General features: G+C 37.6%; 1 protein-coding gene across 8 annotated transcripts in view; it reads left to right on the plus strand.

The window, feature by feature from the left end:
• PUS7 (pseudouridine synthase 7) overlaps nt 1-14,291 on the plus strand; it is a 46,420-nt gene extending 32,129 nt beyond the window's left edge. For 6 of the 8 annotated variants that reach the window (XM_075024824.1, XM_075024822.1, XM_075024828.1 and 3 more), the window contains 12 exons: nt 1,861-1,972; nt 3,886-3,963; nt 4,323-4,397; nt 5,669-5,797; nt 6,055-6,180; nt 6,485-6,546; nt 6,967-7,127; nt 8,001-8,127; nt 8,824-8,925; nt 11,893-12,022; nt 13,140-13,231; nt 13,970-14,291. In XM_075024824.1, coding sequence (XP_074880925.1) covers nt 1,861-1,972; nt 3,886-3,963; nt 4,323-4,397; nt 5,669-5,797; nt 6,055-6,180; nt 6,485-6,546; nt 6,967-7,127; nt 8,001-8,127; nt 8,824-8,925; nt 11,893-12,022; nt 13,140-13,231; nt 13,970-14,106 — 1,331 coding nt within the window. In that variant the 3' untranslated portion in view covers nt 14,107-14,291. The remainder of the gene's footprint in view (nt 1-1,860; nt 1,973-3,885; nt 3,964-4,322; nt 4,398-5,668; nt 5,798-6,054; nt 6,181-6,484; nt 6,547-6,966; nt 7,128-8,000; nt 8,128-8,823; nt 8,926-11,892; nt 12,023-13,139; nt 13,232-13,969) is intronic. The other 2 variants (XM_075024829.1, XM_075024830.1) reach the window with 1 other exon arrangement.

Here is a 14,291-nt window from a genome sequence, read left to right on the forward strand (position 1 = left end):
CTTTGAAGTAGTGGTTGAGGAATGGTTAAATATCGGGACTGTAACTGCAGCCTCCCAGTACACAGCATGATGGGCAGTGTGATGGATAGGCATGTGGTTGTGATGCCCAAAGCATGAGGAGCCCATTGATAGGTATAGTATCTATAGAGTCCTTTTTAGTCTAGCCCAGATTAGGGCTCACTTTTTGAAGGATGTTGAAATGACTGCGTGTAAGATGGATTAAATTTAAAGAACGATTCCAGCTGGAGAAGACTTTCCTTGTGAATCACGCTCTGTCTTCCTCTCTTCCCTTCTAATTACCAAGTTCTTCATGAAGGACCTTGCTCTTCAAGCTGAATGCAGTGTTTCCTTGACTGTGTTTAAGAGCAGTGGTGGCTAAGAAGGGAGACCAGCAGGAGCATGAGGTCTCTTAACAGGCTTTGGACCATGCTGCTCAGTTTAGGCCCTAGGAAACTCCATGGGGGGGGCTTTGCTTATTAACTGATGGTACAAGGCAAGTGTTGCAATAATTTTTAAGTGATTAAAAACTATGTGTATAGTATTTTATACTGTAGCATCCAAAACTGTTTTTGCAGAAGTGTGTGTATGGATGGCAGCTTCTCAAAAAAGCAAGAATTATCTTTTACCAGAAAGTTTCCTGAAAACTAAACATATTCACTGGCTGTGTGGGCTATCTGGCTTTATTAAACTACCAGGAGCAAAAAGAGCAAAATTTCCCAAGAACTTCTTTCCTGCATTGGTGTTTATATACTGGAACAGGACTGGCTTTTTTCAGTTAGCTTTTGCTGTTAATGAAAGACACTTAAGCCCTTTTTGTACAAAACCAGGAATGTCTGCTTGGTGGCTACCAAGAGATAACGGACTTCTGATTTAAAACAAAACCAAATCCTTAGTTTTCTTCTTACAAAACAGGAGTTGGTAAACAAAGCACCTCAAAATTGATTGCTAAACCTGTGTAGAATCAGTCCTCCTTCCCAGTAATGCCATCAACAGTGGATGATTGTAAAAGGAAAGTTTTATCTCTGGAGGCTTTTGTGTGCAACAGAAGCTTGACAAATACATTGACAGTTTTCTTCCCTCTCCAGAAAACACCTAATTGTACAGAATTGTAAATCAGTTGTAAGTTTGCCGGAGCTGAAGTTATTTCGCCCTCTGGCCTTCCCTAAACACTGCACAGTATCTGGCTTGAATTACTTGTTAATGTCTCTATTATGCCAGATTTCTCTCTTCCACAGGATTTAAAAAAAAATTCACCTTAAAGTAACTTCTTATGAGTATATTTTTTTTTAGTCTTTCGTAGAGATACGACCCATGCTTTTGCATGGCACACAAAAAAATCCTACAGAAGTAAAGAATATGTTAGTACTATAAGTAGTAATCGTAGTCTTCCCACAAACAGGCCTCCAATGGTCCTCATATGTTAATTATAGAAGGCCCTAGATGAAATGTGGAGTGGCTTTTATTGTTGAAAGTCATTGTAATTATAATGTTTTTGAGAAATCCAATCAGGCAATATGGCAGTTAAATGATTAGGGTATATTTTTAATAATTTCGTGACGAAGGAACTGTCACCATTTCATGCAAGATTTTCTAGGTGACAGAATTGGTTAAACAAAAGCATACAGCCCAGTGGAAGGGGAGAAGGTCTTTTTCAATGTGCTTTGCAGCTTTTTTCTTTTCTTTTCTTTTCTTTTCTTTTCTTTTCTTTTCTTTTCTTTTCTTTTCTTTTCTTTAAAGCAGATGGAAATTAGCAGAAGTTGACTCTTGCACATTTGTTTTAAATGTAGCTGCAATGGCAAAGATACTAATTAAATTTTAAAAAATTGACACTTTACAAATTTTCACCTTTCTTTTTTAAAGATCCAAGAAAACACTCTTGGCCAAAATCTAGGGGAAGCTACTGCCACTTTGTACTGTACAAGGAGAACAAGGATACTATGGATGCCATTAATGTCCTATCCAAATTTTTAAGGTAAGGCTGTTGTTTCTGCCAGCCTGGATAGCATGCAGTTCTCCCCCTTGTCCTGGTTTCAGCTAGGATGGAGTTAATTTTCTTCCTAGTAGCTGGTATAGTGTTGTGTTTTGGATTTAGTATGAGAAGACTGTTGATAACACACTGATGTTTTAGTTGTTGCTAAGTAGTATGTAGACTAAAAGTCAAGGATTTTTCAGCTCCTCATGCCCAGCCAGCAAGAAGGCTGGAGGGACACGAGAAGCTGGGAGGGGACACAGTCAGGACAGCTGACCCAAACTGGCCAAAGGGGTATTCCATACCATGGGATGTCACGGCCAGTGTATAAACTGGGGGGAGTGGGGGCTGGGGGGGTGGGGACAGATCGCTGCTTGGGAACTAACTGGGCATCAGTCAGTGAGTGGTGAGCAATTGCATTGTGCATCACTTGTTTTGTCTATTCCAATTATTTTATTTTTATTGTCATTTTATTATTAATATTATCATTATTATTTTCTTCCTTTCTATCCTATTAAACTCTTTATCTCAACCCACAAGTTTTACGGTTTTTTTTCTCTCCCAATTCTCTCCCCCATCCCACTGGGTGGGTGGGGAGTGAGTGAGCGGCTGCGTGGTCCTTAGTTGTTGGCTGGGGTTAAAACCCTGTATATTTCATGTTAACTGTGAATGTTATGCTTCAGAATTGTGTAAGAGTAACACAAGTGATTACTATTGCCTAATTTGTAGCCAGTGTTTAACTGTTAAAAAAAAAAAAAAGTTATTTTAGAATATCAAATTTGAAACTTGTAAGTTTTGGAAGGAGGTGAGAATGGAACAGAATTATCCCAAGAAATTTAAAAGACCGTATTCTACTACTTCAATGGATAAAAGGTCCACAATTGAAGTTGGCTGACGTGAGAAAGGCTTGGCAGCTCAAAGCCTTAATGTGCGTAACCTGAATTAAAAGCCAGTTTTTTCCCAGTGTGTGAATATATGCAAGTATGTTATGAACCTGTCAGATATTGTTGTGATAATATGCTGATCAGTTCCTAAGCAGTTACAGTTGATAAACTGTTGTTCCATGTATTAATTTCTCCATGGCAACACAGTCTTAGTTCCTTTCACCCCATCAAGTGCAGCAACAAAAAGATTTGCCAAAGGCGTGATGTGAACACAGTGAATTGCAGGGGAAGGACTACTTTAAAATTGGGTCAATTCAGTGATCTACTTATAGGGAAACTTCGCTACTTCCCTTCTTTTCCCTTTGCCCTTCCTGTCCAAAAATAAATGTTTGTAATCTAGGCTCTTAACCAGTATACTACTAGTATTTGTATTTGAGAACAGAATGGTAGGAGCATAGTTTGGTGGAAGAATTTATGTAATGGCAATGCTGCTACCCCCTGGTGCCCATAGCTGGAATAACTGGAAATATTCCCTGTGTAACACAGGCTGTAAAGTACGAAGTGGAAAAAGGAAAGGAAATTTTCCACTCAAGGAAAGAAATGGATCAAATTTTAAATTAACTTCTCATATTCTCACATAATGTGTGCGCATGGTATTCAAACAGACATGTTATTTGAAGTTTAAGGAAGAAATGAACATGTTTGGGTTTTGGTTTTTTTTAGTGGAGTTAGTGGTGGCTGCATGTTTGTGCATTGAGTGGATGTATATAAAGAAGTACTTCAAAGCTTATATTCTGAAAGCACAGTTGTGGCAAAAGCGAATCTGTCTACGTATATTTTTTTCTGTGTTTTATGTACTTATAGATGAGATTAGAAAATGTCACATGTCAAATTGTAGCCAGTTCTGGGGAATATATGTATATTTTCTATTTTTAATACTGATGATTAATAATTCTAGGTAATTATAGTGAAAATTATGTTCGATCTGTGGCTATTTTAATATACGTAATATCTGTTACTGTTGCTTTTAAGAGTGAAGCCAAACATATTTTCCTACATGGGAACTAAAGATAAAAGGGCTATAACAGTTCAAGAGATCGCTGTTCTTAGGTAAGTGAAAGTACACTGGAGTATTTGCACTCGTACCATGATAGCTTGAATATCTTGCTAAATACCTTGAAGACTCAGTATGCATGTGATGCAAATGGCAGATTCAGGTCCTGATCTTTTAAAGCACATGTATTAATGAAGATGCTATAATCCTTTTTTATTCCATGGTGATTGCTAGTATTTTCAGTCAGTGGTGCTCCGAGTCATAGGCTGGATACATGTATTTGGCTGAAGCAGTGGGCCAAATTGCCTACGTGCTCTTACTTTGCATGGCTCCCATGCAACAGCAGAAAAACAGAATGACACAGTGAAAATTATGTCCTGTTTCCTTCCTGACTTTTGTTTCCCACTTCCTCCAGCTGGAATCCTATTTTCTTTCTCACTGAACACTCTGAACAGCTCCAGAGAAGGCTAACCACTGTCTTTGCTCATCTGTGAGTAGCCAGAAGAGGCAAAAATTTATGAGGAATTTTTCCTGCCTTAACCTACTCGCATAAGTCATCTACTAAGAGAAAATAAATTTTATTTTCCTCATATTCCAAGATAATTATGTGGTTTCTGGGCACTTGAAATTAGTGTTACATCCATAACCGAGAATGATGGATGCCTCGCAGTCATACATTACAATATCTGTTTAGCTAGCTGGAATATTCTGCCTGGACTACTGTTTACAACTCTTTGAAAACCACACTCCTCAGGTGAGGAATTCCAAGGTTTGAGAGCCAGAAATTTGATCAAATCCTTGTTAAAAGGGGGGCATTCAGTACTTAACTGTTCATGTTTTTCCTCCCAGTGGTTTGCATGTGCATACGTTGGCACACATAAAAGGAATTACTGATTTATGAATTGTGAGAAGCCCCAGATTCTTGTTGCTGCAAGGCAAGTTTGCAAAGTGATGACAATTAACCAAACTTGTGGTGTAGCCATCTCAGGTGCTGTTCTTTTACTTTTAACATGATCACATTTAATGTTGTGTCCAAGAGCTTCAGTGTTTTGTAAGCATTGCCTGCAGAGGAGAGTACTGATTTGTGGTGTCTGTTCAGTAGTGCCACAGTACCCGACCCTCCTGCGCAGCCTTGGAGAAGGATGGCGCAGGAGAGGAGACATTACCGTTTATCAGCCCAGTCTGAGCTGGGTAGGCTGGCCATGCTAGTTGGTAAACTTGTCTATCCTGGTGTAAATTTTAGTGGAAGTGTCAAAGAGCAGTTCAGTGATGCAAAGAACAGGCTATGCTTCCAAAAGTACTAGCAACAAAAATGACAGATACCAGTGACAGACTGGATTTCATATTTCTTCATCTGCAGTAAGCTTACACAGTGGCTAATTACTTAAGTCTGTGGTTATGACTGCTTACTGGAGTGTATCCATTGTGTCCTCACTCAAATAAAGCAGAGTTCAGCTTGTGGGGTACAGTATACATCAATATTGCAACATACTTTTTGTTGAGTGCATACTGTAACATAGATCTGAAAAGACAGTACTAACAGTCTTTGTCACAGTATACATTTTCTTTTGTATAAGTAGCCTTAAGAATTACCTGTTCTTTTCTTTTAGGTATTTCATTAAAATACTTCAAAAAGGCAACAATAGAAAATGGGGGAAACTGGACTTGCTGCTTTTTGTTTTGAAATGATGGCATTTCTATATTTGTTTAACTGTGTTCTTCTAGGCATAGGTTTGGTCACTGTTGTCTGTTTCTTTTTAGAATCACTGCACAAAGACTTGCTCATTTGAATAAATGTTTGATGAACTTCAAATTAGGAAATTTCAGTTACAAGAACCATCCACTGAAATTAGGAGAACTGCAAGGGAACCATTTCACTGTTGTTCTCAGGTAGTATGTTAGTATGTATTTCGACAGTTCTGTTAGAATTTTTTTTTTTCTCTTTAAATAATTAAGGGATATCAGTGCATCTTGTGTTACAAAAAAGAAGAAAAGTCCTTCTATTGACAGGAGTCCGTTGAACTTGATAAGTGCTATATATTGTTGATGTTGAGCTTTAGTATTATGGGGAATCACAAAATAGAGTAAGCCCTTAAGCTGTCTGTAACTCTTTTTTTTTTTTTTTTTTTTTTTTTTTTTAATACTAGAAACATAACAGGAACTGATGACCAGATAGAGCAAGCAATGCACTCTCTCAGGGAAATTGGATTCATTAATTACTATGGAATGCAAAGATTTGGAACCACAGCTGTTCCTACATATCAAATTGGCAGGTACGTGTTGTTTTCATCCTTTTTTTTTTTTTCTTTTTCTTTTTTAGACTTTATTTTTATCTGTGTATAATTTCTAATGCATTTTGGGGAATGTTTTTCTGGCATATTGCATGTGCCAGTTTTAATTTTAGACTTAAGAAAGAACTTGTATCTGAACTTGCTTCAGCACGTATCTTGCATAATACCACTACTTTTAATATTCCATAAATCTAAACACTAACACTTCTTTTTTTGCATAAGTTGGCTAAATCTCCTTAAAATATATGTAGTCAGTTCTTAATAAACTTTACTGTTTGAATCTTAGAGCTATTCTACAGAACAATTGGAATGAAGTAATGGATTTGATATTAAAACCACGACCAGGAGGTAAGGACTGAAAAATGATACATCAGGTGTTTCTGCCTCTCCTCTTCCAAGAACTCTATGTTCAGGAAAAACACTTTTAGATTTTGATTCTTCTAATTTGAAAGGACATTATTGAGGACAGCTTTGCACATGCTAAACTTCAGCCAGTTTAGCAATGGAGAAGTAATCTTCAGACTCTCTGCTTCTCTTTCCTTGCTGTGCAGTTTCTTGCATTGGGGGTGAAAAGGGACCTGAATACTTACACACAGAGTCTGCTCAGATTTCATGTGAAGCCTTCCAGCCTCAACTATTCAGTGATTCTGTTAATCTGTGTAATTACTGTGACTGAAACTTTCATTTTTCAATTGTTTTAACAAAAGGCAAGATGGATGCTGTTTTGGTGTGTAGTTAAAATATTTTTGTTTTACATCCTTGTTCTAGCTGAAAAGGGATACTTGGTAAAATGCAGAGAAGAATGGGCAAAGACTAAAGATCCAGCAGCAGCCCTCAAGAAACTACCCGTAAAAAGGTGCGTGGAAGGACAGCTTCTACGTGGACTCTTAAAGTATGGAATGAAGAACATAATCTCTGCATTTGGCATAGTGAGTGTAAAAGTGCTGTGGGGTATTTACTTGAATAAACGTTGTTTTGATGGTATCATGATGAATTTGAAATAGACTCATAGGTGCTTGATGAATAGAAGGTTAAGTGTAAAATCTTTACATTTATCCTGTCTTTTTGCTTGAAGTACTGCTGCATGGTAACTGATGACATCTGTAATTAATGTATGCATAATAAGCTTTCCAATTTATACAACAAACTCTGGTATGTTGGAAGCAATACAGTTATACTTAGTAACCATGTATAATACAGATCTGAGAATTGTGCAAAGGTTCAGTATCAGAGTTCTTCTGTTGCTTTAAAAGTATAAATCAAACTGATAGTGTGCTATTGAATCAGCTTGGCATAGAGATGGTGGATTCACTGTCATTTTCGAGTACTGTAATCAAGATCAAGTCTTTGGAGAAAATACCTCATCACCAGCAAACTACTGGCCCATTGTAGGAGCTGAGGAGTAATTTCTTGTTTATGAAGAAGATAATTAGAGTAACACTGTGGTTTCACATCTGCAAAGTTTATTTACAATTTCAGGAGGTTGAGTATGAATTCAGTGTTTTGTAATAGCCCCAGGTGTTTGATGAGCTGTTGAATTAAAAAAAAAAGCTTTTTTTTTTTCTTAATTAAAGTACAGGGTTTTTTTTGTGTGGATTTCAAATGTATAAAAGCATTATTTCTTCACATACCTTTTTCCCAAATAATGAACAAAAATCAAATTTGTATATGAAGAAATTGTGTTACTCTTGTTGCTGGAGAAGGTAACATTTCAAATATATGCTGGTTTGGTTATGATTGAGAAAAAAACCTAAAAATACATCTTTCTGATGTTTCACTTCTTTTTTTTTCTTTACCTCTAGATACCAAGAAATAATCGTTTAATGTATATTCATAGCTACCAGAGTTATGTGTGGAATAATATGGTGAGCAAGAGAATAGAAGAATACGGGCTTAGAGCTGTACCAGGAGATCTCACACTTAAAGGAGGTAAAATCAGACAAACAAAAAGTTTTGCTGTGTAGTTCAAATTCCTAGGAAAACAAGGCACATATCTGTTTATGTGATACTGCGTACATATTTTCTTTTTCCCTCTCACCCATTTCTGAATCCATTGGCCAGTTTTAGTCAAATTTTGCAAGGAATTGTAAGTTAGGTATTACACGTCCCAAATAGCTGGATAGGGAAGAGAGACAATGAAGGACTGATTGTTCTCAAGAATGAACTCAAATCTAGTTGCGCTATGGAGAACTATGGAAGGATGTTATGAATGTTTTAACCACAAAAGTTTTTGTTTGCGTTAGTGTCTTGTAAAGCAGAAGCTCCACTCAGTTAAAACTTTCTTCACTTGGATTTGCTCTGGCATTTCCCTGGGGTGAGAATATCCGCAGTATTTCTCCTTCATGTATGCCTGGTAAGGGGATTATTCATCTAGCAGTCTTTATTTCATTCAACTCTAAAAAGTCACTGGAAACCAGGCTGTGATTCTGCCGGTAACTGTGACAGCCTTGAAGACTGTTACTTCTTTTCTTGGAAATGTTGTCTATTAAGTGGAGATAAAACACCGTAGTTATCCCTCTCAAAGTAGGCTTTGTTTCAATCAAATGGTTCATTTTAAATTTAGCTAATGTTAACTGTCACAGACATCCATACTGGCAACTCTTAATTTTTCTGTCCTGATTGTAGCCACAGCTGTTCATATCGAAGAAGGAGATGTTGATAACTACACTATCCATGATGTAGTGATGCCGTTGCCTGGATTTGATGTTATTTATCCAAAGCATAAAAGTAAGTCTGACTGTTAACTTATGTACTTACTCTGAAAATGTAAGTCTGCTTTAAGATTGTTCTTAAAAGGAAGATTAGATCTACGCAACCTTGGTGACCATTAAAACAATACACTATTTCAGATCTGATACATTACTGTCAGCCTCTTCCATTTTGATAATAATAGTCTACAGTTGTAACTTGTTTCACTTAACATCAGTCTGTTTCATATTTCTTTTTAGCTCGTAGCTTTTCCAAAGAAAGAGATTTTTTTACTGAGGCAAAATTATTTATCTCAGCACAAATGGAAAAAAATGGTGAAATGTTAATTGAAAAGTGTATGCATTTGATTTTTAAATTAGAAAACAAACCAAACTTCTAGAATTTGTAACCCAAGCAAACGCTTGGAAGTTAGCAAAAAGAAACAGATCTGTTTAATTAAATATTAACCAACATGAAAGTTTTTAAAAAATATTTTAAAAAGCATATCTTTCATCTCCTGTTTATACAGTGTCTTGGTTCTAAATTGTTTTTAATGGAATAGGTTGAGTGATCTATAATTAATTGCATGGAGCATGATGTTACTATTAAGGGATAGAGTTGTAGAAACATTTCAGTTGGAAAGGACCTCATGAGGCCATCTGGTCCAACCTTTTGGTCAAAGCAAGGTCAGTGCTCTATTGGGGCCAGCTTGCTCAGGGCTTTGTCTGAAACTTTCAAGAACAAATAGTCTCTAAGTCTTCTCTTCTCTAAACTAAAGAAGCCCAGTTCTCTTGGACTCTCCTTACAGCACATGGGCTACAACCCCTGGCCGTTGAGGTTGTCCTCCATTGGACTCACTCCAGTTTATCAGCATCTACTTTGTACTGGGTGCACTATTCTAAGTGCAGTCTCATTAGTGCCCAGTAAAGGGCAGTAATTGTTTTTTCTTTGTGTAGCTACTGACTAAGCTCCTGATGATACTAGCTTTTGTTGCTGCCAGAACACTCTGTTAAGTCTTCTTTCCACTGGGAGTCCCAGGGGACTGTCGGCAGAGTTGCTCCCTAGCCTGGACCATTGCAAGGAGTTAATCACTCTCAGGTACAGGACTTTGTCCTTGCTGAATTTCATGAGGTTTCTCTTGGCCCGTTCCTCTAGCCTGCCTAAGTCCCTCTGAATGGCAGTCCTGCCTTGAGTGTATCGACTGCCACCCCAGCTTGATTTGTCCACAAACTTGTTGGGGGGAATTCCAGCTCCTCCTCCATGTATGCTGATAAAGGCAACAGGACACATCCCAGTTCCTTGAGGAACTCTGCTTGTAACGAGCTTCTAGGTAGAGCTCAAACCAGTAGTCACTATCCTTTGAGACGATGAGCCAGACAGTTCTTTACCCATCTAGCAGTCCACCCACTGTAACGTTCTAATCTTGGATACAAGGATGCTGTGGGAACATGTCAACAGCCATGCTAAAGGCAAGGTAGGCAACAGTCACTGCTCTCCCCTTATCTACAGGTGTAATAATTTCATCATAGAAGGCAGTAAGGTTGGTGGGTTTTTTGGTTTTTCTTTTCCTTTTTCCCTCTTTGGTAAAACCATGCTCACCACTATTCTCATTGTGTGCCCAGAAACATGTTGCAAGAGGATTAGCTCCATTATTTTTCCTAGGGACCAAAGTGAGTCTGACTGGTCTGTAATTCCCTAGATCATACTTCTTACCCTTTCTGAAGGCGAGTGCAACACTTGGTTTTCTGCAGTCGCCTGGGACCTCCCCAGATCAACACGATCTTTCAGAGATGATAGAGAAAAGCTTTACCATGATGTGAGCCAGCTCTCTCAACCTGTATCTTCTTCCAGTACTGGTAGTCCCTCTCTTTCCTGAACCTTGCCTCTAGGAACAGAGGCCTGGGAGAGCTTGCTGGTCAAGACTGAGGCAAAGGAGTCGCTGAGACCATCAGCCTTATGTCTGTCTCTAGACCAGCTGCCCCGTTTAGCAGCAGGCCAACATTTTCCTTGTTGTATTCTTTCATTCCTGATGTTGCAGCTTAACTCTGTTGCTCTTGATGTCTGTTGCTGATTTCAACTCCAGCTGAGCTTTGGCTTTCCGAACACCATCCCTACGTGCCTGGACAATGTTTGTATAATCCTTCTTCGTAGCTGGCCCTAGCTTTCACCTACTGTATGTGTCCTTATATATGAGCTTAGTCATGAGTTCCCTACATAGCCAAACCAGACTCCCAATACGTCTGCTTGTTTTCCTCAATATTGGGTTGAACTGCTCTTGTACTTAGTTGTCCTTAAAAGACCAGTCAAGTCTCTTGAGACTGTCTGCCTGTCAGACCTAAGTCCCAGAGCCAGGATCCCATTTGTCACCCACCTCTGAGACACTTGGAAGGTAAAGATCTTTGTGATGAGCTGTGGCTCTGAACCACACTGAGTTAAAAGACTGGAAAGAAAAGCTGCAGTTTTTTACATTCAATATATTTATACTGGGGTTTGCCCACAGTAAGCCTAACTTATTCCTGTTTAAAATTCCCAACTGCATGAAGTAATGCTGGCAATTGCACTGCAGATGAAAGGCACCGGACAGCATTTTAGCTGCAGTATATTCTTGCATTTCCATTGTCTTCCCCAAGTATGCATGCACAAGCCCTTACTTGAAGATACAAGACTTAAAGAATTACTCCTTCTGTTGGCAGTGTACTTAAAGGTCCCTACCGGCTAATTTCTTCAGAGGGCGCTCTTAACTCATTTCACTCTGCTGTTGTTTCAAAGAGAACAATGGGTAGTCTGGTCCCTTTTGGTTTTTTTTTTTCTCTGTATACCTGAGACTAGTCTAATCAGGTTGTGGAAGCAAACAATGTAGGTAATAAGATTTGCAGTAAGTAATTTTAAACTTGTGTAACATTTACCCCATATATGCTGAAACTACTAAATATAAGGGAAGGAATGATCCATGAAAACGGGCTGTTTCAGTCAGCCTCTCATATTAAATATTTTCCTCTCTTGCAGTTGGTGAGGCCTACAAGGAAATGCTAGTAGCTGACAATCTTGATATCAACAACATGAGGCATAAAATCAGAGATTATTCACTTTCTGGAGCCTACAGAAAGATTATCATTCGACCTCAGAATGTCAACTGGTAAGTAGGAGAATAAAGGAAATTACACTTGAATTGGCAACATTGAGTATATGTGGGATGACTAAGTACAAGAACCACTAGATTGACCCGCGGGACATACATGTAGACTGAAGCATAGATAGGGAGGAACTTCTGTGCATTTCCCTCGTGTTTTTTATGTAGTTGAAGTTGAACCTTAGCCTTATTTCTTCCTTGGTTGTCTGGTTCTGTGATGCATGAGTATCAAGACATCTATCTAGTTGTTGGACTCCTTGCAAGGGCTTGCCTGAACACTTCATAGATAATTATTTATGTTGAAACCATGATAGATAATGTTCAAAACAGGGGATTTTGTAGTCTTGCTGTGAGAAACTTGGTTTCCAATTATCTGTCTGTCAATCAGAAAGATTTGTATCACTTAAACCTACTAAATCACTGTTGTTAGAGATACAACCTAGTTGTCATAGGGCAACTCAATAAATACCTTTTAAATAGGTGACTGTACAAATGTGCAGAAAGACTTGATCACTGATGCATAGGAAAAAAAATATAGTGGGTTTAGGAGTGAGACAAAAGAAACAAATGTTAACACTTTATTTTAATTAGTGCTGATGTTTAAAGCTTATCTACTTCCCATTACTTTTTCAGCCTCATCATTACATACAGAATTTCTGTTAAATGAATGGCAGAAAGAGTAGAATATGTATTTAAGCCCTTTCAAAGAAGTTTAGATGGCTTTCTTCAAAATGAAAGCTTCCCCCGCTCCCCTGCCCAAGTATTCTTAGAGTTGACACCATTCTTCCCATAATTTCATAAACTATACTTCTTGTATAGCTGGAAATCCTGACAGCCTGCGAGGGGAAAACAGATGAGTTGTGCATAGGAAGTTCTCACTAGTTTGGTTTTTTTATAATCTTCATCAAACAGAGACAAGTCTTGTACATAAAGCTTTACCAGTTATTGCACCGTAAATGCTGCCTTACCTTATTTTATTAGAAAATAAATTCCATTTCAGTTGTAACTGCCAAATTATAATAATAAATGTTATTATAATAAATATAAATTTATATAAAACAAACAACAATTTTTATTCTAAATCATTTAAAAATAATTTTAAAATCTTATGTATATTACAAAGGGAGGTTGTTGCATATGATGATCCCAGAATCCCGTTATTTACTACGGATTTGGATAAGCTGGAAGGAAAACCATTACCAGTTCTTCCTACAAGTAAGTTGATTTTTTCTGCTGATGTTTGCAAAATAGAAGTTTGATCTGGGTATTGCTTTGCTTTGAACTGCTACATATTGAAAGCTCTTTTAAGGAAGAGCTATAATTTACCTAGACTGTTAAGCAATGGTATTAAAGATATCCAAAGTTAGGTGTCTAAATAAGTACCCTTTTTTCTCAAGAGTGGAAGCAATTCTTCCAGCAGTCTGTATTGACTGTTACATTTTCTTAGAAGCATCTGTAAAATTGTGTAAATGCTTAGAAATAAATGTCTGTGAAATGCATGAAGTTGAAATTAAGCCACAAATTGTCTATATGCTTGAGTACGTATTATTTGCACTGAACACAAGAGACAACTCAAATACTTAACGGAATTCAACAGAGATTTTTTTTATGTAACTCTGGTCACAATGTCTTTTGACACTGCTTTCCAGAAAAAGTAAAGAGAGGCTAGGAATTCAGTTTTGAAGAACAAAAGTTTATTTTGCTTTTAAAAGGAAGAAGGCCCCCAAAACACCACCTCCTGCTGAGATAAAAATGTTAGAGAAGTTGTTTTATGAAATTTTGCAGTGGATTGTAAAATTGGAGTATGGTGGTGGCAGTTGCTTTGCTTTATGGGTTGGGGGGGGGTTGGTCATGGGAAATTTTAGTTGAGTTTAGATGGCATTCAGAATAAGCATTACTTATGCGCTTAACAACTTTTTCTTACTTTGTGTCTCCTCTTACCCCTTATGATAGATGGTAAATTCAGGGCACTAAAGATGGAGTTCTCCCTTCCCCCATCCACTTACGCTACCATGGCGATTCGAGAAGTTTTGAAAATGGACACAAGCATAAAAAACCAGACACAACTGAATACTACCTGGTTACGCTGAGTAAACTGCAAAAAAGACTTAGATTTTAACATATATAAAGTGTTTTCCTATTTACATGTTCTGTACAAATCTTTAAAGATTGGTAGTAAGAGATTTGTATTTTTTTAAGTTTTTATTAGTGCTAGCATTTAACTTCAGTAGTCATTTGCAAGATGATGGCTGTATTATAAAACTTAGTGACTGGT

Source organism: Buteo buteo, chromosome 4 (assembly GCF_964188355.1).
Source record: "Buteo buteo chromosome 4, bButBut1.hap1.1, whole genome shotgun sequence".
NCBI classification, from domain to species: Eukaryota; Metazoa; Chordata; class Aves; order Accipitriformes; family Accipitridae; genus Buteo; species Buteo buteo.